Source organism: Nyctibius grandis, chromosome 5, assembly GCF_013368605.1.
Source record: "Nyctibius grandis isolate bNycGra1 chromosome 5, bNycGra1.pri, whole genome shotgun sequence".
NCBI classification, from domain to species: domain Eukaryota; kingdom Metazoa; phylum Chordata; class Aves; order Nyctibiiformes; family Nyctibiidae; genus Nyctibius; species Nyctibius grandis.
The window spans coordinates 18,168,672-18,194,081 of NC_090662.1; the positions used below are offsets into that span (position 1 = coordinate 18,168,672).

Below are 25,410 nucleotides of genomic sequence, written 5' to 3' on the forward strand. Positions count from 1 at the left end.
GAGAAGCTTAAACTGTGAACTTGTGTTTTATAAATGGAGACCAGATAGAGGAGAGAAGGTCATCAAAACACATTTGTTTATAGCTTGCAAATCTAATGTACAAATCTACGCCCATTCCACTTAAACATCAGACATGGATATTCTCACATATCTCAGTTTCATTTGGATCCTCTGTTATTTTAAACTAAGTATTTAAACTGCAAGAGCCCACACGGTTACTTACTAAAGACACAGATGGTCTAACAATGCACAGTGAATGGAAAAGACATACAGATTAATGGACAATGGAAGCCTTGTCTTAAATACTTGAGCGTTATATTTTTGCTTTATAAACACTACTGTTTTCAAAAGTCATGATGCAAAATTGTTGGAGAGGTTTAAGCAAATAGTCCAATCTTTGGTAGACTTATTTTGAATTAAACCAGACTAGATACTGTACCTGTAATAGTAGTACTACAGAGTGCAAATGTTTGTTCAGTCAACCAGCAGCAGTGGTGACACTCAGATTCCTGGATCCCACACTTTTGTTAGTCAATCTGCAAGATAATAGGGCTGTTCCAATGGTCCCACAAACATCTCCTCCACCAGAAACACCTTTTTCCAACTTCCATTCTTAGATAAAAAATTGCCACTTGACTTTTCGCACATATGGAAAGAAGGAGAGTGGTTTTGGTCGGCCATGGGAGAGCGTTCCAATGCCATGGATATTCCCTGAACTCAAACTGAAAGCTGTACTCTCCAGCCTAAACCTTGGCCACGAGGACTTCCGCCTGCTTTAGCCACCCCATTGAGTCTTTTCAAGGAGCTGAGGAGACGATTCAGCAGCAGACTGTAAGTATGGCCAAGACTTTGCGAACACAAACAGGGAACGCTTGCAGATGAGACACAACCCACCTTGTTATGCTTGGCATGAGGAGACTTGTTTTCTTGGGGGACAGATATAACATGGCATATCGTAAATATTGCATTTGCTCAGCTCACTGTACACATTAAAAAACATATCTATTTTAGAAAGTTGGTATTTTAGCAAAATGCTTTGTGTGGCATAGCTTAATATGCAGAGCTTGGCTTGTTTGTCTTTTTAATAAGTGCAAATGTGTAAAAAGAAAAGCCATCCTGAAGGCAGTGCCAGCCTTTCAGTGCTTCCAAGAGTTCGCTTACCGGACAATAAGTTACCCTTCTGTTTTTGTTAATCAGTAGCTAATGATTTATTGACTGGTTGGAATGGTTAAAGGTTAAAAAGAATCTGTTTCCTAGTTATTTTTAATACAAAAAAAAGCACTCCTCTGCATTGTTAGTGTGCTGGTTCAGACCCCACTGCCCTCAAAAGTGCTGGGTGGAAAATGCATCGTGTTCATACCCTTTGGGGCTCTTTGCTTTCTAATGCTTCCAGCTACAGCAATAATGGGAAAAAAATGGAGCAACTGGCATCGGGTCCCACTGGAGGCTGCTGTTGGGGCTCCGGCCGCCACTAGGGTCCCCCCTCACTGGTTCTCTGGCGCTCATTAGGCTGCCCGCCAGCCGCCCTGGCTCCTTCGTTAACCCGCCGGCCTCTGCTCTGCTATCCGACGCGGGGAAGGGTGAAACCCCCTCCGATTCCCAGGCGATGCTGTGCTGCTTCACTGGTCAAAAAGCTCATTAAGGGCCCGCGGCAGCAGCGGTCTCCCTGGGCAAGCGGCCGGAGGCCGGCCCCCCACAAGGAAAATAACTAAATAAACAGGAAAAAACAAACGGGGAAAGCACCGTGCTTGTGATCCCAGAGGGAGAGGCTAGGAAATGCCGGAGAAGCTTAGTGCCGTGGCATGGACTTGCAGCCCATTCTGATCAATTGGGAAACTCCAAATTAGGCCAGATTAGAGAAACCATTAATGTTAATCTCCGCTTTTTAAAGTTTCCCCCTACAGCTTTCCAGATCACCTTCAAAATAAGGTGGTGTGAAGAACTGGGAATCTTTTACACATCTTGATTAGTCACCAGGGAAAGGCAGGACAAATCATTTCACACAAACCCCTTACACCTTTGATGTACATATCCCCTTTATTCCCTGAATATTTTAATGGCATTTCTTTATACAAACTTGGCTCGAGTCTGCATAGAATCATGAGAGCCTGTGACAGTGAAAAGGAAAATCAAAAATCTTCCCATCGGTGAGTCAAAAATGCAAATCCTGGAAAGCCACCAGACCAGTTCCTTTTCCTAGACAAACTCCCTGAAACACCGATCTTGGGATCCAGTCTGGGCCACAAAGTCAAGCGAGTTTTACTAGCCTGATTTGTTATCTCCTCCACATTCAGAGCCACATCCAGAAGCTAAACTTTGATATTAAAAGCAGGAGGCTTTTGGCACAGCTATGAGACCCAGCATGTGTGACCGGTGCTGCCCGGATTGCTGCTGCTCTTCGGTGGTAGGGCAGAGATGGGGAGCAGCCCTCCTGTCCCACCATGTGGCAATGGCACGGTGAGGCTGTGAAAAGCCATGGTTACACACACACGGCATCCAGACGTGCTCCTTCCCTCCACAGAGCATGACCAGTATCTTCACAAATATCATCCATCTCCTGCAAAGGTTATATTCTTGGATTTGACTGATTTTGGCAAAGGCTTCTGTAGTGCTGATGGGAAGAATGAGTTTTCCCTGCCTGCAAATGGAAATTTTATCTTCAATTTTGTATTCTCAGATGCTTCTCAGCTCTTTGATGCTGAATCTGTGACACAGCAAGAAGGACCTGTTTTGGCTGCCGAGAGACCATGCCCACTCCTCAAGAAAACATCCAGCTTTCCATGTGTGAGACAGCACTCACCACGGTGCTCTGCTGCCGTGGGCCCCCTTGTCCGCCCTCTGCAGCCCTCTCCTCCCCTCTCACCTGCCCCTGTGGCTGGTGTGCCTTCTCCCTGCCCTCTGAACACTTTTTCTGCCTGTTTTGCTGCCTCCCTCACTTCCACCAAGAAGCAGGTGCTCTCCCAGCATCCTTGGAGAACTGGGAGACGAGAGCACGTGAAGGATGCTGGAAGAGCATCCTTGTTCACCTTCACATGCTCTTCTCTCCCAGTTCAGCAAACCCTTCTCCCTTTGCCATTTGTCCCTATCTACTGCCGAAGTACCACTCTCAAATATTTTTGGCTTTATATAAATCTTTTATGCTTTATGACTTAATTTTGCATCCAGGATGCAAATGTTATTGCTGTCAGAGTCCAAGAAATACCTAGAAGTAGCACAATATGACACTTAGTCACAGCAGCTAACCCCTTCTTGGACTCATTCCTAGTGACACCTTGCCAAGCAAACTGCTGCTCAGCACGGGTGATGGGGACATAACTGGGTCTATAAAATCCAGGAATCCCACACTGCTCTATGGGCTACCCCCCCACCCCCGCTACGGCTGGATCTTTGCGAGGGTCTCCTGGTACACACAGACCCTTTCGTGGCCAGGTAATTGCAAAGTGCTGCTTCCCCTCACTCCACAGACAGATGCAAAATACCTGAAAAGTTACTGCAAATCAGTGAGCTACTGCAGATTTACTGCGTGATTAAATGGAGATAACAGTGCACTTCAAAGAACTTGCACCAAATTCCTGAGGTGCCATTTCAATGACTCCGCTGGCTTTGCAGAAGCCCTGCCACAGCACAGCCTTCAAGCACCGTCCTCAGGGCCTTATGGGGAGCCCAGGGCCATTCAGACTCTGCCAGCTCTAATGGAGGTCCCTTGCATCTCCTTAGCCTTCAGAAGGAGCTGAAAATCACCATGTTGGGAGGTGCCATTAAACCTCCGAGGAGTTTTGCTGCGTGGAGGTGTTTGATGGCTTGAGGGAACCTGGGCTCAAGAAGCACCATTGGGTGCCAGGTTCCCTGGGGTGATCTGAGAGCCCCACACCATGAGGAAAGCCACGCAGCTGAGACCCAGCTCAGGTGTGGGGTGGGCACAGACCTAGAAGTGGCAGTGCTATAACCAGGCACACAAGTTAAGCCTTTTAAAACCTGGGAGGAGCTAGAGGAATACGCGCTGAGCAGGCTTGCTGAGGATGAGGCTTCCAGAAGAGCCAGGGCTCAGGCTGGTTTTGACATGACAAGGTCCCTATTGTCACTCGCAGAGCAAAAACCGTGGGGACGGTTTCTGAAAAGTTACTATTTGCATTTGTGTATGAATTTGCATATAAAATCATCGCTACATTTTCAGGTGGTGTTTGCAAACTCTGTGAGATCAACGCTTCCAAAAGCAGGCGGGGGAGAGGAAGATCCAGGCACTGGGTATGTGCTTGCCCTCCTCTTCCCCAGCCACACCAGAGAATGCCCAAAGCTGTCACGGAGAGCTGAGCAACTCAGGGCTGGGGAGCAGGACACACTTTGCATCTCAATGACCTCCGAATGACTTTCACTGCTTTACACTTTCATTTTGCGAGACACTGATTTAGAGGGGAGTTATTTGTTATTTCATGTCAAGACAATGGAATGTCGCTCCGCCGCCAAATCTTGATTTCCTTTCCCAGATATCAATCACTTCCCACTTACCCTCTACCAGGAAAAAAAAAATCAACAAAAACAATTACTACTAATTGAAATCCACATGAATAAATACCAGTGGAATTGCAGGGAGGGGTTTTTGAAGTCCAGGCTCACGTGTGCCTGTTCTGCAAGGGCAGATCAGCTGCCCATGTTACACCCACTAACACCTGCAAGGGCTCTGCAACCACGTCCGAATGGGACCAAGAAAAAGTAAATATTAGCCAGGTAGCCCTTCAGTGCTTTTCAGGAGATGTTAGGAATGTAAATGGTTGCCACAGGCCAGACCAAAGTCCCACTGAGGGAGCGGTAGATGCTGTGGAAGAGCGTAAGAACAGGGAAAATGTGCAGCAACACTTCTGCTCTCCTGGCTCTCGGCTTCCCACCTGCAATACTGCAGGCTAGAGCTGGAGATGGGTTTTCACAGGATCCTGCCACATTTTCTGGATGGAAGGGACACATGTTATCATCTAATCAGCCTTTTGCCTTAAACAACCACAGAACATTACCCCATGAGTCCTGCCTCAGTAACGTGGCTTGCCCCTGAGCTAAAATTTTCCTTTAGAAAGGGAAATACCGACTTGATTTAAAGATTTCAAAGGACAGCGAGACCATCAGAACTGTGGGCAGATTATCATGCAGATTATACACCTTCACTATTAACGACATTATATATTACGTCTAATCAGAATTTGTTGAGCTTCAGTTTCTATATATCACATCTATGGTCTTATCTAGACTAGGACTTCCATTGATGATCCTCTGGATTTGGGTGGAAGAGGATGAATTGGGTCTCAGCAAGGGTGGCAGTCTCTGAATCTTCAGCCAGAATGCCAGGAAATGACTCATAAACTGAACTATTTTTGCAGAGATTACCTCTTCTCATGGCATTTTAAAAATTGAGTTCTGAGCATGTAGGAAATGACATGTTCTGCATTCAGACACGAGGAACATATTTTATGTGTTTGACTAGAACAACATTTTGAACTTCAAATGTAAAACCCTGGCATACATTCAGCAATGGAAAATCTCATTTCTTTCCCTTCCTTTAGCTGCTGTAATTTTAATTGCTAGTTTTTTTAAATGGCCATGCTCATTACCACCAAAAATACACAGTATAGATAAATAATACAAATGCATAGCTACGAATTCCTCACACCCTTATACTGTGTGTGTGCCTCCAGCACTATCTACCACATGCTTCACAAGTATACAAGCCAGCCCACCAAAAAGCACAATAATCTGCTGATACAGTAACTTTTGTTCTTGTAAGAAAATTGTGAAAAAGCTATCATAACCTGCATCTGGCTTACAGTATTGGTAATCCAGTAAAAACTCCTCGACCTCTTGAGCTGAAACGTCAATGAAATGTGCACGTCCCTCAGGAGGCTCGTTTAAAATTTTGGTTGTGGCTAGCAAAGAAAGCGACTTTTTCACTTGAATTGCTTTTCCTCCTTGTATAACTGAGCAAACCCCGGCAATTTTCTCTGTGAAGCAGAGGCCCTGCATTTACACAGGTAACCAGAGACAGATCCTTTTCAAAACTAGAGCTAATGACTCGACTGCGGTCATGCTCCCTCTGTTTTTGGTGTCCTGCAAGCTTTCCCGGGCTTAAGCTATGGCAGAACTTTTGATCCCATGAAAATGACGTAGAAGGGAAGGCATCCAGCACAAAGTGATGATTTGAAGTATACCATCAGCGCTCTGCTGGAAGTTAGCACTGTCCACTGCCTCCTCCTCACTGTGCCACCACTGACCTCTACAACCCTGCAGTACCTTCCACTATTAAATATTAAATATTCTCAATGTGATGGGTAATAAGGAAATGATAAAATCAGAAATATGGCTAAATCTTAAGTAAGAATACATGGTTTGTTTTAAGAGGAAGCACTAAATTTTAACAAGCTTTCTGCCTTGCACACTTGAGAGAGCCTTTGAAAGCTATATTGTCATTTCTTAGAGACATTATGAATTTAGGTTTGGAAATGCAGATACACACAATTGTATTTCTTCCTGGAAAATGCTCAGAGAAGTAGGTTGTTCCTAACTGAATGACATTTTCAGTATTTATAGTATACCCCTCCTCCAATATTTGCTTAACACTGCAGTTAATGTTCTGCATTGTTCTTTACCAGACAATGCAAAGCAATGCTAGAGCGGGCCTGTGTTGATCATAGACGCTGTAAACACAGCAAGTGACTCTGAGCCAGCAAAATCCAAACTCTGGTGGGGCCCACATCTGATCAACAGTGGCATTATCATAATCTTCAACAACTGCATTGTTTATTTAGAAAATCTCCCTCAATCCCTTAACAAATTAGTCTGGAAGCCACCGTGAGGATTAACTTCAGAAATTCTCCCTCAAATCACAATTATGTCTGCTCAGATGTCACGAGCGATAGGCATTTTGCATAAGTCAAACCCAGCCTTTATTACTAACTGCATTTCCAGTGATTTGCCTTCTGTTGGGGTCCATCTTTTCCAACCATGTTACAAAACATAGCACTTGGCGGGGGCAACCATGCCCCGGTGTGAGAGGTGCTCCCTGGCACAGGGTGTAATACTAATACCTATCTAAGAATTTAATTGCCAACCACTTTTCCTGACCATTCAGATTAAGAAGTACACGATACTGGATGGTGTCCTGGATACTTTCAGGGCAAAGTCTTTCACCTTGGGTCCAATGACTAAAAGTTATGCCTAGCTGGTGGCAGCTATGTGGCTCTTCTCCAAGGAGCTGGCAATCCCTATTGAGCTGCAGGCATGTGCCTGCCTCATAAATCACCCGCGGTGCTGGCAGCCTCGTTGGCAGGCTCGGCAGGGAGACCGAGGGCTGAGCAAACACAGCATTCGTGCTGGAACGGGAGCCTCCTGCCCGAGGGGCAGTGCGGCGGCAGGGTGGCACGGGGAGGGCTGTGCTGAGCCACTGCGTGATGCTCCTGTTTGCCTGTCGGTCCTGGGGGAGGACGGGGTGCCACGAACCCAGAACTTCTAACAGGAATTAGTTCCCTTTATAGGAGAGAAAGCAGTAACTAGTGTCATCCATCTCTTTCGGCACAGTTGTCACAATCTGAGTTTCACTAAAATGTTGATATCTGTCTTGTTTTTTCCAAGGCAAAGTGGCAAAATCAATTATCCGTCCTGAATAAAGAATATATTTCCATAACAGGTGAATTTGCCATCATCAGAGAAGGTCTATGTTTTCAGAAGGAAACGAGATAACCTGTCTGTCAGCCCCACACGCACCTGGCGCAGGGGCATGTCTGTCATAGCCAGCAGGGCTTGCACTTGTCTTCACAGCAGACCATCACAGGTTGATGTATTTCATCCCACCCTTTTCAAAACAAAGTGCTACATTAACCTCTCCAACACAGACCAGCACCACTCCCACTGCCTGCGACCGTCCGTGACGCTTGTGCTTATGCAAGGGGTTTGGATGAAAGGGCAGGTCCTGCCTGCCCTCGGCGGGGGAATGCAAGTGGCCACCGAGCTTCTAGGTGCCCACGAGTGCACCAGCATGCAGCCCCATAGGTCTTGACTTCTAGGGTACAGCTGTGTCAGCCCCCAGTGACTGCTGGCTGGATGAAATGCGGTCCCAGGCAGCTCTTGGGTGGGAGAACAGGGGTGGACCTGAGTTTTTAAAAGAGAAGTTTTGTGTACGCATCCTCAAGTCCTTCAGAAGTGCTCTGCCACTGGCTGCTGCCAGGCAGTTGCGTGATACAGGCTCCCAGAATCAAAACAGAGGCTCTAGTAAAACAAAGGCAGTGATGAATGTTAAGAGATTTGCTATAAAGATAATCCTAAAGATAATTCCACTAATGAGTGGCAGGCATAACACATGTAAGAGTATGAGAAAATGCAGGGATTGTACAAGACTGAAGCCAAGAGCTTACACTCGCCATGTGGTCAGCTGAAGCAGATGCTCCGTCTGAGCAAGGCACGCTCCAGTGAGACACATCACGTGTCTAAGGCAAATTTGCGCTATCTTTTTGCTCCAGTGTGCAACTGCCTCCTACACATCTGCTGGTGGGCCTTGGTGGCCACTGTGCACTCCCCGTTCCCACTACCTCTGCAGCTGCCCCACGAGACTGCTCACGTCTCCCTTGGGAGCTCAATGGGTTCATCGGGATTTGTGTCAAGTCCGTACATTCACTCACCCTTCTCCTTTTGCTAGACAAGAAGCTGCCATTGGACTGGAGATCCGGAAGGCACCTGTGCAGAAAAGCCTTTCAAGCAAAGAAACTGGCTTAACTTTTCTGTTTCATTTAGAAAACGGAGGAAAAACCCCCAAACCCAACAGCCTTCCCTTTATATCTCTGACATGGCCAGGTAAATGTTGCAATTTTTATCTCAAGGCCTTTGCTCCTGTCCATTATAGAAAGTCTTTATCCTGAAGCTGCTAAACACCAGGCCTGTTGTAAACTGCTTCTTATTTCTTGCTTAGTGTCATGGTTTAACCCTGGTGGGCAGCTAAGCCCCACGCAGCCGCTTGCTCACCCCTCCACAGTGGGGTGGGGAGAGAATCGGAAGGGTAAAAGTGAGAAAACTCATGGGTTGAGATAAAGACAGTTTAATAGGTAAAGAAAAAGCTGTGCACACAAGCAAAGCAAAACAAGGAATTCATTCACCACTTCCCATCACAGGCAGGTGTTCAGCCATCTCCAGGAAAGCAGGGCTCCATCATGTGTAACGGTTACTTGGGAAGACAAACGCCATCACTCTGAACGTCCCCCCTTCCTTCTTCTTCCCTCAGCTTTATTTGCTGAGCATGACACCATACGGTATGGGATATCCCTCTGGTCAGTTGAGGTCAGCTGTCCCGGCTGTGTCCCCTCCCAACTTCGTCTGCACCCCCAGCCTACTTGCTGGTGGGGTGGTGTGAGAAGCAGAAAAGGCCTTGATGCTGTGTAAGCACTGCTCAGCAGTAACTAAAACATCTCTGTGTTATCAGCACTGTTTTGGTCACAAATCCAAAACGCAGCCCCACACCAGCTACTATGAAGAAAATTAACTTTAACCCAGTCAAAACCAGTACACTTGGACATGACAAAAATTGCACATGGAGATGAAGAGTGTTCATGGAGAGAAGGTGGGTGGTTTGGAACAGATCTGAAGATGCTTTTTGTTTTATTTTAACAGTAAGAGCATTGACAGATACTACTCCCCATTAGGTACACACTCAACTTATGCCTATTCAGACGTTTTTTGAATAATGGGCAAATAAAATGACTGCTGGGGAATGGCTAGCTCTAGCAAACAGACAGAGAAGTTTGGGCTGCCAGAAAACATGAAAGGCCATCAGGAAATTGTGTTGATGAGAAGATCCTTGAATCTGCCTACAAGACCAAAATAAACAAGCTTCTGGGAAAAAGGACAAAGTACCTCAAAATATACCTACAGACTTTTTTTTCAAGAAAGTTTTTCCTGTGGGCTTTTTCTTGGGATGCTTCTGTCTTCTACTGTCTTCTACAAGTTTCAGGACACCCTCCTTTTGCAAATGAACCTCCACTGAAGGCCTTGATTTTTCCAGCCCACATGGAGCCTACTTTGAATCCTGTGTGAGGACACAGGGAAGCTGAGGCTGATGGAGACAGCGATGATGGCCATGGCTGGCCAGGGATGCCGACATGGTGGGGAGCCGCATGGGGAAAGATGGGCACTGGAAGGGGGCAACAGTCTCCCAAAAACGGTGGACCTGGTCATTGCTGAAGCAACCTCTGTCCCACGCCTACCTGGGCTGGCAGCAGTCCCAAGTCCACACCATCCTCAAGACCCTCAGCTGCCCCCAGCTCCATCCGGAGCCCAGCAGGTCACACAAGCTTTGCCCAGCAGTGCTGAAGAGCCGCCACTTAGACTGCACGAGCAATCGGGGCTCACTGAGGTGTCCCCAGATACGGAGCTGGCTGGTTTTGCCCAGATGTATGCTACTGCCCGGCACTGACGACCAGCCTGTGGGGCACTACTAGCGATCCATGGTATGGAGGATTTGTGGACACCGACTCAAAATGGTAAGCTCTGCCGGCACCGTAGCACAGCTGTACAGGCATGGTTAAATAACCCTGGGATCACCTTCGGCCCAGGAACCCACAGACGAGAGAGAAAGCCACCCTCCTGCCCGCCGGCTGAGCCAGCACAAGGGGAGAGCTGCAGCACGCACCTGAGGCACGGAAAATCAATTACAGTGTGGGTCTTGGCACCGACACAGAGGGTGTTTTGGCACCTGGAAACAGCTTTCAGCCAGCGCGTGAGGGACAGATCCAGCTCTCCAGGAAGGAAAGGTACTGGCAAATTCTGGTGCGCGAGTGGGCTGAGAGCTAAATCTCTACAGCATTAGCTCAGACTTCAGTGATACTCAGGCTCCAGCTTGCCCAGATGAAGGCCAGTTCACTCAAGAGAAACCATCACTTACCACAGGCAGGAGATTTTTGAAAGCATATGTGAGTCTGATTTAGAGCAATGAACGTAGCAACATGCTTTGAATTCACAACACACCAAAGATGAGCCCTAAGCAGCCCTCAGTTCTTTTAAGTTTATCTTTAACTGAAGAATTTGCCGGTTTTCTCTGGTGGCTGTCTTCAGGCTAAACGCAGGTCTGGGCTCTGCTGGGTGGGAAGTGCACAGGGATGGAAAGCAGCAGATCCCTGCTAACTGTAACTGCTGTGAAAGGCTGGGCTACTCCCAAGACAAACACCTGAAACAACAACCATGGCACTCTTCAGTCTAAAGACATGCAAGAAAGGAGTGACAGAATGGCAGCTTACTATTGATTATCAAATATGAGAAGAAACCTTAGCCCAGTTATGGAAAAAGGGTAATGTTTGTCCTGAATATCTCATCCTGAGAGCCTGCAGGCTCAAGTGTCCAGTACAGCTGAGATGCTCTTCGATGCACCCATCATTTTTGCACCTCCTGACCATGGAGGAGAATCCCACGCACACACACTGCCCAGTCTTACAGTCGTTACATTTGTGAGTCGTTTTGTGAGTCATTCAGGGATTTGTTCATCCCATCCCCCAGAACTACTGTACTGCACATCAGTGATAGCAAGGTTCTCTCTGTCCTTCTCAGGTTTTCTGTCATTTAGGTAAAATTACCCTGTGCTCCCTTAAAAAGATGCAGAAGGAGCTTCCACCCACAGAACAGTAACATCCTTAAGTTACTTTGATGTCATACATCTATAAGTAACATATAAGAAAGACAGTATATAAATATACATGAACATGCCCTCTAGAATTAAAGGAACATGTCCATACGAAAAACATTTTTATCTTGTGCCAAATGATGAATTCTACCCTGAGGTAATGAGTCAGGTAAAACATTAACATAAATTTGATGGTATATCTCAAATTCTGAACAAAATTGCGTTTCTATCAGAAACTTGGGAGAGTGGCTTGAAGTTTTCACTTAATTAAAACCACCACCCACTACCGGGCTCATTAAACTCTCCTGTCCCAAGCACTGCCTACAATCATACGTGAACCTCCATGTGCGATGAATGCCAGATAGTTCATGTGATACTATTGATACTGAGCATCATTACCATCAAACATAGCTAAACCATGACTGTCACTCATGCCAGCAGGCTCAGGAGAGCCAAAGGATAAGGACCAAACTCCATCAGAGGCTGACTGTACTCTCATCATGTGGAAAGTAAGTACATTACCAAGGCAAAGAGGGCAGCTAACTTTGCTGCTGCTGCCCCTTACGCCAACTATCCTGTGAACAAGCACAGTAGGTTGCTTCTATTTCTCATCAGTTTTATTTGCCAGGCTGAAATCTCCCCCCTCCTCCCACCTTTCCTTCCACAATAATAAAAAAAATCCCGTTTCTTCTGAATTTCTTATCAATATATATATCCCTGGAGAAAGCAGGTCACATGCAGGTCACCTTTAATTTAATACCTCCCATTGACTTCAATGGCTGTGAGATCAGGATCCCAGAAGGTAACGTGTTTGAGCTAACAGAGTCAGCGAGGAGCTTTCCTCCCTGCCTTCCACCCGCTGTTAGCAAACATCTACAGTGGCAAGAAACACTGCTAACAGGTAAACTGATACCTTGCTACTGGGTAGCTGACAGGACTTTTAATATATAACTGAAACTAGAGAATGATTATAAAACACTCCTAGTTCACTTCTGCTCTCTTACAGCTACTAATTCCTTCCCCTTGATGTTTTCCCTTCCAGAAATTCAATACAGACGCAACACTTTCTTAGTACAACGTCCATGTGCTTCCCTTAGGCACCTCCACTGAAACCCAGTGTGTCAGCTCTTACCAGGGGAGGAAGCATCCATTTCCATCACTATGTGGTAAATGAAACGACATTGCTTCCCTTCCTCCTCTGATACAATTTATTTCATTACTGCAATGTTTTACAGTGCCTGCATATACCAGGATTTGTAAGAAAGCATCAAATACTTGATTCGATAGAGAACTGGTTTGATGCTTCTCTGCAAACACAGTGGCACAAAGCTGGCTCTGGACTCACCTCTGAGTCCAGAGGCTCCAGCATTTCTCCCTAAGCGACAGGGGACCCTCATGATAAGGAGTTAATTATAAAACAACATTTTTCAACAACACTAAAGATAAATCCCACCAGTCACCCACTCCTGGAGTCCAAATTCCAGTGATGCTCAGCCAAATATAGTCCACAGAGTTGCAAGTGCCAAAAAACACTCAACCTTTGCTTGTACCTGACCATGATCAACTCAGATTGCAGAAACAGCTTTCAGAGCTGTGAAAACTCATCAACAAAAATTTGCTTTGGATTGAAGTGATTTAGATTACGTATCAAAGCCTGTTAGTCACTCTCCTCAAAAACTGAAGATGAAAAATTTACCTTGGCTGTGATGAAATCTAATACTCCTTATGTGAATTTCAGCATTATCTGAAAGCTCCAAAGAAGACCGAAACCTTTTTTTTTTCTTGCTAGATGCTGTACAAATGTGGAAAGAAGGAAATAAACTGAACACTTTCTAGCTTAGTTTTTAAAAAGATACTTTAAAGAAGCTTAACACAAAAAGGAACTGCAAAAGATGGATGAAGCTAAGAGAGTACCTGACCCCACATGCTTGCTGTGAGCACAACAGAAAATTTTTGAATTGCTATTTATTTTAACCTGCACCACAACATTTCTCACTTTCCCGAGGCAGGAGGAAAGAGTCCAGCTTGACGAAGCCTGTCACTGACCGAGGACACAGTGGTGGGTAGGAAGAGGACGGGTACAGCTGTAATGACCCCAGTAGCAGGACGAACAGCCTGGCAGCACTCAACTGTAGGAGTGTGAATAATAAGAAGAGTTCAAAATGTCTGAATGGATTTTTCTGTGCAAAAAAAGCACAGAGGTGACACAGGAAGGGACTGATGAATGGATAGGCAAAGGTGATCATGTTTATTAAACAAAGAAAACCTGCTGATGGAGCAAAAGGCAGATGGAAGGAGATGAAACTTGAGTGAGGGATAAGAAAGAGCAGGTATAAACATATCTTTAAGGGTTTTTTAATGCTGGATACAGACAAATGAATAAAATGGATCTCTATTGGTATCTGGGACGATGGGTTATGCATTTCCCATGGACAGCATGGGGAGGAGGTGTCTAAAAAGGAGCAAAGACCAAAAGCTCCCTGGGCAAACAGCTGAACAGAAGAAGGGACAAGAAGCCCCATGGGGATGCTGGTGGAGATAGCCCTTGTGGCCCTGTCACTAGGGATAAGGTGCTGCTGCAAAATGCCAGAGCGAGCCAGAGGCAGAGAGGAGAGAGTGGAGTCCAGAAGGGGCTGGAGGTGGGGATCAAACACGAGCCAGAGGCAGGGAGGAGGGAGACGGCTCAGGGGAGCTGCGCCTGCTCAGGAAGGCTGCGCAGTGTCTGAGCAGAGCAAGGGGCTGCGTGGTGATGGGACAAGGACCTGACACTGTGTGGTAGGATTTTGGAAAGAGTGGAAGGATGTAGTACCTGCAAAATGAGTGCATAATTTAAGCAAACTCATGAGTTTTGGGTACTCTCTTATTCAAACATGTCTTAGCTGTGTCAAGTTTGGACACAGCATCCCATTTATCTTGGCACAACTCAAATCCCTAAATTATCTCTGTCTTTTCAACCTCCTCACAGGAACTTTTCTTCCAGCTTTGTTAAAACATGAAGTAGCCAAGGAACTGCTTTACAAACAAATACCAGCCGAGGTGAAGGCTGAACCCTGCTGCAGGGTGCGGTGGGCAGCCCAGCGGGCAGGTCTGCAGAGCTGCCTCTGGCTGCCGCTGCCCCGCAGCGCCCGCTCCTCCTTTTGCTGCTGGAGAGCTGGGGCAACATATGCAATTCTCAGACACGCTGGAAAGTCCTGAGAACATGCTAAATACATAGAGGTTAGCATATCCTACTTGTGCCGTTTACTCAATATTGTGAGCTCCCCTCTGCCAGCCCAAATTTAACCATTCCGGAATAAATACTGCTAAGGGGAAGGTGATGACCTTCGTCTCTAACATGGACAGCAAAGGGCACAGTGCTGCTCTCCACACAGTGACCCTGCTTTTCATCACTTTTACGTCACGTGAGTGGCAAATCATAGAATCACAGAATCATTTAGGTTGGAAAGGACCTTTAAGATCATCAAGTCCAACCATTAACCTAGCACTGCCAAGGCCACCACTAAACCCTGTCCCTGAGCACCACGTGTACACGTCTTTTAAACCCCTCCAGGGATGGTGACTCCACCACTTCCCTGGGCAGCCTGTTCCAATGCCTGACAATCCTTTCAGTGAAAAAATTGTTCCTGATATCCAATCTAAACCTCCCCTGGTGCAACTTGAGGCCATTTCCTCTTGTCCTATCACTTGTTACCTGGGAGAAGAGACCAACACCCTCCTTTCAGGTAGTTGTAGAGAGCAATAAGGTCTCCCCTGAGCCTCCTTTTCTCCAGACTAAACAACCCCAGTTCCCTCAGCTGCTCCTGTGCTCTAGGCACAGAGGCAGTGAAGTCAGTGGTGTTTCCTGGCACAGCCCCTCTGCTCTGCCTCTCTCCTGAGTTTCCTCCCAGGCAGTGAGGACTGGCTTGTTCCCCTTCAAAAAACGGGCAGAAGAAGAAAATGATGACAGGGTGCATGTGTTAACGATAGGAAAACACCAGCTGCTAACATGGCTCACCTACTAGTCTGCTTGAACAGCAGCAAGCCCTGAAAATGAGGCAGGGGTTTATTTTTAACATCTGTGTCAGATCTCTTTGCCTTTTAAAGCATGTCCTGGGGCTGCCCGAGCCCTTTATCTGCTCAGCAGCTCTTCAGCGAGCCACTCCAGCGGCTGTCCCCATGGCTGTGCCCTCCCCTCCTCGTCCACTGAGGAGCCTGAAAGCTGGAGCGTCCCTCCGCTGCCTCAGCAAGCGCCACTTACTCGGCTGAAGTGATTCACTAAGAAATATGCAGGCTATGGAAACACGGCACGTTGCAGTTTGTAAGGAAGAGCCTCACAGTGTCCACAGATGCATGCATGGCGACACACCAAGTTTCACTTCTATTTCTCTGTGCTCCAGGTAGTAGAGAGTATATTAAGTATAGTAAGTACAAAACTTACAAAATAAGTTTTTTTTTTGTTTTTATAACATAACTAATAAAAAATGCTTTTATTTCCTCAATAAAATATCCTTAGGCTAGGAGATCCCATCTAGGAGTCCAAAGAAAATTTTAATTCTCCCATTCAAACTGCCACACAAACTGTGATGAAAGGATGCAGCGCTGGGAAATAAAGAACTTGCTGATCATATTAATCCTTCATCTTCCATTCAGCTTCCTACACCAGTATCCTGTTTCCTTTTTAGCAGCCAACAATGCTCCTCTATTTCCTTATGTGTTCCCCCATAATGCTACCATGTTGGACTTAAAAGTAACGCTTCTCAGTAGCTAAATGAATTATCTAATTTTTGGTATAGATTATAGAAGAGCTCTGACATCTATCTGTAAGCAGTGACACTGTACACCCTAAAAGCCCGCTTTTTGGCTCATCACGAAATGGCTGGTTTGCACAAAGCCGCTGCCTTTGGTTCAGTCAAAGTGAACCTGCTCTTGACAGCTACGAAGGGCGCAGCTGTGGAACAGGGACCCCAGAGCCCACCTCGGAGTGCCATGGACTGCGTGCAATGATGCTTTTTGCATTTCTCTTGCATATCTTTTTATATAGCAGACAAAAAAAATGAGTTAGTAAGATAGGCCTTGATTATTGAAAAGTGTCAACCATTTAATAACCAAATTTTCCACACCAGAGAAGCTTGCACTAGCTAAACTGGTCATTTTACACAAGAAAAGACAGTTATAGGGAAGAATTTTGCTTTGCTTCAGAAAATTCTACACTAGTGGCTTGTAGTTACTACACTGAAAGTTCCCGCACTGCATAATTCTTTAAAAAGATACAAATCAGTGAATCAGTTGTAGATACACTGACACTTGTGAGAGATTAAAGAACCGAAAACTAAAATAGTTGCAAGTACCTGAAGGTTTCCCTGTTAGTACTACTGAAAGGGACATACTAGGTCTGATTTTGCCTTCCTGAGACAAAACACAAAAGCCCTCAGAGGAAATTTTTGTCCCAGGCAAAGTGAGCACGATCAGTACCATTTGTAGACAGCTGTAGCAATGTGCCTGGTTAAATAAATAAAATTCAGGTCACCTGCATACATCAGATCAGAGCTAGATGACCCACGTCTCTATTACTTTACTAATAATAGGTTTATCACCAACACAATCAGTCTTACCTTATTGTAGTACTGCACCTGGACCGAGTGCCACTGCCCATCGCTGACCCCTCCCACCACGAACGGTGCCACTGTCGTGGTTGTCTCCCCTGCAAGGGCAGGCAGAGGGAAAAAATAAGTCAACATCAATACAAACTCCGCTCTGCACTAAACCAAAACACAGAGAGACCCTCATCTGGCACAGGATGCAGCCATCTAACTTCATCATGGAGGAATTTAGGGTTTCATCCCATGAGACAGTAAATATCCCCTGTTTCACGGAATTATTGTGGTGCACAAATACAAAAATAGCTTCTGGTATACTTGGTTGAATTATGCTATTTTTTATTACACCTCTGCAGAGCACAGTAGCAGATGCATTGGTTAGATACAGCTATTGCTGAGGTGGTCAACTGAGAAAAAAATGTACATGATTTTTTCTGCATTTCTGCCCAAAGCAGCACTTTGAGGTGTTATTAATATGATGAGTATCGTGCCAGGATGTTTTGTCAGGGAAGGGAAGCCAAATTCTCATCAGAGCTGAGAAAGTGAAATCCAAAAGTACTCTAGTAAAAAAACCCATGGATGGTAACCTTGGCCGCAGCAAAATTTTACCAGTGATTAATGAAATTATTGGCAGCCTTTCAGTATTTAAATTTGAAAGCAAGTCCTTGCCATTGCAACTGGAAAGCTGAAGCTTTTAAGTCAGGTCTGAGTCAGCAGAACCAGCTCGGTAACCAGGCATATCTGTTCTGAGGCAGGAGCAAAATAAACATTCGTGTTGAAAGTACATAAAAGGCCTGGCACGGAGGAAGGATTGCTAGGTTTCGACTTTTTTTTCTTTGTCTTTCTTTGTATTTTTTTTAACAGTTGGAAAATTCTACATAGTAAACCACAGGAAAAATAACTCCCTCCTGTAAGCTAACAAAGTTCACAGTATTGTTGAGCTTAAAGCGTACTTTCTACTCTCTATTTGCAACAAATACTTTACCCCTTGCGAAGTATTATTCCCATGTCCCCTACTCTCCTTTAACTCCCATCCTATATACTTCTGTTACTTAAACAATACAGATTTCAGCTTAGCACATTTGACATCTTGCTGTGATGTTTTTTATCATTTAGTGATAAAAAATCTGTGGTAAAAATTAGTTTTGTTATTCAGCTAGCAAGTTTCTGCAAAAGAAAGATCAATGGTCTCCAATCCTCTTGCTTTGCTTACTGTGAAAAAGTTGTTGCGACAGGTAAAACAGATCAGATGTCCACAACTTGTACTGTTCGTTAAAAGCCACTTAAAACTATAAAACATAAACCATTCTCCTTCCAAAGAAAATACCATTTGCAATATACAGGACCAGACCTGTTCTCAGGTGCAGCAGTGCAAATCTAAATTTAGTTTCACGTATTTTAAAGAGTTCCTCCACATTTAAATGCATATAAGTGCAAGTAGAATTTATTTTTTCTCGTTCATCCTCAGGGTGCCTTCCAAGCGATTTGGTTCAAGTTTAGACAGGCGGAGCAGACCTACAGAAGAAAGCACACCTCTCCAACTGCAGCATGTTATTTCATTACACTAATCCATTCAAAACCCTGCCTTAAAATCTAATTTGGACATCTTTGAGGTAATAAGGGGAAATGAAACCGGATACCTTCAACCCAAAGGGCCCAGATACGCACTTAAGCATCGCTGGTAAATCGATGGGGTCACATACGATGTACTGTGGGGTCTGATGGCAGCGACCGTCGCTGGCCATGAGTGTGCAACACCAATGTGGACCTCGCCTCCGTTTCTACTGCTTTACTGCTTGCAATGTCTCACTTTTCACAAAAATAAAGTAAGAGTTGACTAGAGCCCACGTGTTTATCCTCAATATGGACAGCAGGAAGTAACAGGATTATTTCCTGACTTATGTGCCCAGTACAGAGGTACAAACGTCTCACTTGACCTACACATAACCTCACTTGACCTACGTGACAACAGCCCTTCCCAGATATTTGTTTCTGTCCCAACAGAAAACATCCCCTAAACCTGTGACAAGAGGTTGTCTGCCCTGCTGAGATTCAATAATGCCACCAAAGGCTTCCCATTGAACTCATAGACCTGCTCCTGGGCTGAAGCAATGTCCTGGTTTGGCCTAAACCAGGCCGATTTTCCTTTCAGTGATTTTTGCTTTCAGCTAAGTCTCCTCTAAGTAACTTTAAACCGTGACAAGCAGGAATGCAAGTAGTCCCCCAAGACCTGCTGAAGTCCAGGAGGTCATTCCTGGTGGCTTCAATGTGGCTTCAACGTGCTCGAAGCTGTGTGCTAACAGCTCCACCTGCTACCCCTGTTATGGAAATTAGCACAGCGGGGCATGAGTTTTTGGATGAAACTTGAACTTTTTTAACTTGGGAAACACCCCTCTGCTGAGACTGGAACAGGTCAGGGTTTGTTCTGATCACACTTTCGTCAGAAAGAGCTTTGCCACTGCCAGGGCTGATTTTCTGGAGGAAAACTCTCCCCTGGGAGAAGGCCACAGTGGCAGAGATACATGCCACCCTGAGCTTCACTTGTCTTCCCCTCTCTCTGCTCCCACAAGCACCAAAAGACGCTGGCTTTGCCCTAGTGCAGAAAGCAAGCAGACGCCAAAGCCTCTGTTTCTTGTTTCCTAGCCCACTGTAGCAATGAGCAAGTAGCTTAGTTCTCCTAAATTCCTTGTGGGTTACAGCTTCTTCGAAAGGAAGGTGCTTCTACTGCGCAGCAGTGGATTCCAGCAATGGCATTGCTCCTCACAAATCCCTAATGAATGGCAGGCAGTTTTCACTTGTCTCCTAGCTTTTCCTTTGGCTTGCGCGTATTTTACAGATAAGATTTACGCACCTAGTTTCACCAATGGCATAGTGTAAAAATGCATAAACACACAACATTTACCACAGTGTGATAAAATGAAATCTCATTTAAGCAAACATTGGCTCAGAGGCCAACTTTCAGGCTAGTGCCAATCTTTTACAGTAGTCATAAACTCCAGCTTTTATGACTGATATGTTGACAAGCTCCTGCCTACGACAGCGAGTGTTAACACCACAAACCGCTACAATCTGGAGTACTTTGCAACACCGCATCAGTTGTTCACTGTACAATGTCAGCCAGTTACTCAACGAGGCAGCAAATAGCCACATAAAATCATTGAAGTGCATTTCCAAATGGCTTGAGAAGATCTCCTGACTGCAAGCAGAAATGCTCAACTCGAGGGACACCTCACCTGCAGAGAACGTGAGCTGGATCTGCTCCTCGATGATCTCCAAGGCAATAAAGTCGTGCTTCTCATTAAAACGCCCGTTGTAGAGGAGGAGAGCGTTCCTCTCCCTGGTTGCAAACCTAGAATGCAGAGGCGAGGGGTTAGTTCATGCTTAATGGCTTATGAATTAAAGACTGATGGTCAAGTCGCCCAGAAGAAAGGCAACATTATAGTTAGCAGAAAAGCAAGCCTTTGCATCTTCCTTCAGACAGAAAATTACAAAACTGAGCCAGCGGCCTGATAAATATATTCTTTCACAATCGACAGAGGCAAGCAAGATGGAAATTACAAAAATCTACTCTGCAGAGATCTGCTGCGGATGCTGACCCTCACAAAGGGTAAAATTAGGCAGACGCACGATGCACAGTGAGTATCTGACACTCGCCAAACAGTAGCGCTTGCTACACTTTGCAAACAGTCCAAGAGCTAGAAAGCATTTTCACATCAAAGGGGGGATACTTGCTGCCTGCTTGCTGTCTAAATGCTACAGGGTACAAGAAGAGGCATCAACTGATTAAAAAGTCCTGATGGGGAGGCAAGGGGAAAAGAAAGATAAGAGTTACTTTAATAATGCCACGTAGACAATCAGGGTTCATCAATCAACATGTCAGTCAATTGGAGGAATAAAAATAAACAAATGATTCCACTAAATCAGCACCAATGGGTGTTTTTTGGTTTTATTTTTCTTGTGCTTCTAACATGGGATGTATCTCACCTGTCCTGCAGAAAAAGAGGTGACCCCACTTTCAAAAAAGCCTGGGCTTTTTGTCAGCACAGAACTTTTTTTGCAAATTTCTGTGTTGTGTGATATTTTACCATTTTTAATTGAATCCTATTATCTTTGGGGATTTACACACAGATTTCATTTACTTAGAAATGCAAAAAAAATTTATTACACTTTACATAAACATTTTTATGAAGATTAATATTATATAAAGAGAGAAATAGAGAGAAACCATGGGAATTTCTTCTGTTTCCAAATGGCAGTGTAGTTTGATTTTGTATCTTGAACTTCAGGAAATACACTTGATTTAAATTAACCCACTTTTCCTACAAATGAATCAAATGCTGAATTCGGCTAATGAAAACTGCCTTCCATGGAGAGAAGAAATGACTCTTGTGCCTGTCATGTCACATCTACTAGCAAGACTCTCACGCGATGCAACAAAACCCGCATTCACAGAATGTGAAAGAAGCAATATTTTAGAACATCAAGGTCTGGTATTTGAAATAAAAAATTTCAAAACCAAAGAACATTTTCTAACAACAGTTGTTTGTCAGACATATGTACGTTCTGGATCACACAGACTAGGGACTTTTCAGGACCAGGAGCCTGAATTTGAGCTACATGGAAATGGGAATTTTTATTCCATACATTTTTAAATATTTTTGAAGGAGAATGAGTTGTTCTGGTTCAAAACACAGAAGTCAAAATTTTGACATATCCAATAAAATATAAACTCCAAAGAATATCCAATATAGTCCATCAAAATGATATAAAATAATATTATAGAACTAAAAGGCAAACTGAATGAATTAAGACAATACCGATGAACACAGGAGGTTCCACATAAATATGAGGAAAAACTTCTTTACGGTGAGGGTGACCGAACACTGGAACAGGCTGCCCAGAGAGGTTGTGGAGTCTCCTTCTCTGGAGACATTCAAAACCCGCCTGGACGCGTTCCTGTGTGATATGATCTAGGCAATCCTGCTCCGGCAGGGGGATTGGACTAGATGATCTTTCGAGGTCCCTTCCAATCCCTAACATTCTGTGATTCTGTGATGAAATACTTCAATATTATGAAAACACGGATTTAGTTTTCACTTTTCACCATCAAACATTTCATCCAAAGAAATACAGTTCCTGTAAAACATTTCCTAAGACTGTACTTTTCAGTGGATAACTGCTTCATCAAAACATTTTTATTAGATCTATCCAGAATATATATGAGCAAAAGAAACGAGAATGAGTGATGCTTCTTTAGCGGGCAAAAGACTTAGTTTGATTAACAACAGGAACCTTAGTTCTGTTTGAATATATTTTTCTGATATGGTTTCAATTCTCTACCATCATTTTAATTAATAAACTATTAAACTATTATATTATTAAGCTATTTTTTAAATTTCTTTGTGTGTGCTCAGTTCCATTCTTTGCCACTAGTAAAAAGGATTTTTTTGTATCATGCTACTAGTTAAAGCACTACTGCTTTTGAACTTATCTAGCTATCACCAGCTGGGGAAAAAATACTGTTTTTTAATAGAAAGGATATTTTTAATCTCAGGACATAGGAAACAAAAGATACTTTCTTAGAGGATTTTGAATAAATAGGGAGAAAACGTCTCCACTGACAGTGTCTTTTGGAGTGAAGGAGTAGGAAGTGTTGGAAGTAAGCAAGGAAGACGTATAATGGGGGAGCAGAAAGACATTAGGTCAGTAACCTAAATACTTTTGTAAAAAATCACATTTTAGTTATGAGCCTGCACAATGCAAACATCCTGCTCTTTGCCAGGAGCGGGTCATGAGTCACTTGAGGCTGAGGGGAGCTAGACACCCTGGGATTTTACGAATGCTCCCAAATCACAAAATATGTAATGGCAAATCATCATCTAGTCAAACTGCTAATTCCTGCTTATCCTCACACAATGTTTTCCACCTGCACTGAAGGATAACAAAAGTCAAAGAAATAACAAGTGTAAATAAAAATGACCTTCAGGTATGAAAAGCTAAATGTATCATTATCCCAGACAGTGTGGGATGAACCCCATGATGGTCTAGACTTTTTATAATCACACTGAGTGGACTGAGCAGTGTTTAGCTCATGACTAAATATGCGATCTTGGTTTTAAAGATGGTGAAGAAACCCTGGTGTAAGCACTACCTTGCTACAGTAGTTTGCTGTTTCTCAATAACCCCTACACAGAGTATTTGAGTCACTTTAACTTGAAGCACTCCACAAGTCAAAGATCTCTTCCTGAAAGCCTGAAAAATGACACCACGTGGCTCGGGGACAAGCCAAGGGTAGTGCAGGTAATTTATGCTGGCAGCCAGCCCAGACTGCTCCTTTGTTTGCACTCACTGAAGGCCTGACAAGTCCAACAGAGCCTTTTGCTCTTCAGCTTTTCCGTGTACTTAGATCTCATGCTCTGAAATGATCTTCGCAGGCGCATCTCTTCCCTGCCTCAGCTCGCGTGCAAACCATGTCTGCGCTTTCTGATTTAAACAAAATGTCAAGATTTCATAAAATTTCAGACCTTGGGATTAAGGCAAATGAAGGATAAAATGGAAAGAAGCTGCCTGGCTCCTGACAGCTGTAAACCACCAGGTAACTGCTGGGTGCTGGATGGGACGTGTGCCTGGTGGTGTCCTCCCTGAGCACTTTCTCTGGACAGACACACAAACATGTCTGTCACTGCTGCTGTTGTTGTACCTGTCAACAAATCCCCGGCCTTGCCCTTTGGGGTCGGGGCTAACACATTTTGTGCTATTTACTCACAGTCAACCATGAGGGAGAACACAAAGGTCGATCCTGACTGGCTAAACCATGGGAAAGCCGCAAACCCAGCCCCTCTCTGGGGAAGAGGCGTGTGTGTACCTGGAGCTCTGCCTCCATGGCAGGCAAGCCCTATGCCTGACCCAAGAATTCTTCTCCAGAAGGTTTTTTTTTTCTCCCAGGAGGTGTGAACCATGGGAGGAGTGCCCTGGTCCATGCGTTGTGGCCGCCATCATCGCTCCCCTTCACCACGGGAAAAGTGACAGCCAGCCCAGAAGACTGTCCAATGTGGGGACATCAGGGCAGGTGGGATGGGGATGAGGCTAGTCGTGCCTGGCAGTTGGGATGGGACCCAGCAGGAGCTTGGTGTGAAGGCCAAGAGGAGCGAGGTGAGGAGTTGGGACAGTTGGGGTTGTCCCAAGCCCAAGGCTGGGAACCAACGGAGAGCAAGGACCTGAGGAGGACCAGCCTGTGCTCAGCCATGGCCTAAGGACACCAGGTCCTCTCACAGGCTGGGTAACAGGGGAGGGGCAGAGCACTCCCAAACAAGCAGCACGAACGGGTCGGCTCTGCAGCCAGCCTGAAAGTCAGGAGGCCACAGGCACAACTAGAAAAAGTGGGAAACCCACCACCGAACCTCGTGCCTCTCTGGCCAAAGGCTGCTGAGAGGTGGCCAAAGATGCTCTGGTGTCCTCTCTCCTCCACCATCACCCCATGTTGCAGCAGAGGAAGGTCGGGAGTTAGCACCTCAGCGGCATCCTCACCATGGCAGAAATCAAGTGCTTTCAAACAACACGATTGTGCCCCACTCTCAGAAGTCACTGTCAGAAATCCCCAGAGTGACCACTACACGTAGGTAATTCGGTTGGCAACAATATTTAACAAACACCCTCCAAGATGAAGCGGAGAAGCCACCGGACACAGAGCCCTTCCCCACCGGGACTTACATGAGGGAGACAGTGAAGTGAAAGCGCTGCCGCAGCCCCTTGAAGGTGATGAAGGACTGTGGGGGGAAGCTCCTGGTGGTCATCTCGCAGTACGGCCGCTCGTATTCGCCCGGCGGACACTCGCACTTGAAGCCTCCGATGAGCAGGTTCACGCAGGTTCCTCCGTTCTTACACACGCCCGGAGCACAGCGGCCGGAGCGCGCATTCACCTCGCAGGACTCTCCTGCAATGGGAGAAGCAGATGTCAGGGAAGGTGTCGCCTCACTCCAGCAGCAAGCTGTGACACTCAGCTACCGAAGTGTTTCTGCTAAAGATTAAGCTGCTCCCAAACTTCTGCCCCTGACCCCCTCTGCAATCGAGGTACGAGCCTGTAATTGCAGGGGGGTAAGGATGCTGCACCGTCTTTCAAGTCTGAATTTTCACAGGGGTGCGGGATATGATTTGCTGAGCAATCCTCTTGCAAATACCCAACAACGTTGGCCCTGA

The 25,410-nt window shown here is 45.3% G+C and overlaps 1 protein-coding gene across 1 annotated transcript in view; it reads right to left on the reverse strand.

Annotated features, from left to right (window-relative positions):
- The window catches only part of CELSR1 (cadherin EGF LAG seven-pass G-type receptor 1), a 182,873-nt gene that overhangs the window by 56,881 nt on the left and 100,582 nt on the right, over positions 1–25,410 (reverse strand). Inside the window, 3 exon segments of the mRNA XM_068401357.1 lie at positions 17,230–17,318; positions 20,448–20,563; positions 24,925–25,147. Of these exon segments, the coding sequence (XP_068257458.1) occupies positions 17,230–17,318; positions 20,448–20,563; positions 24,925–25,147 (428 nt within the window).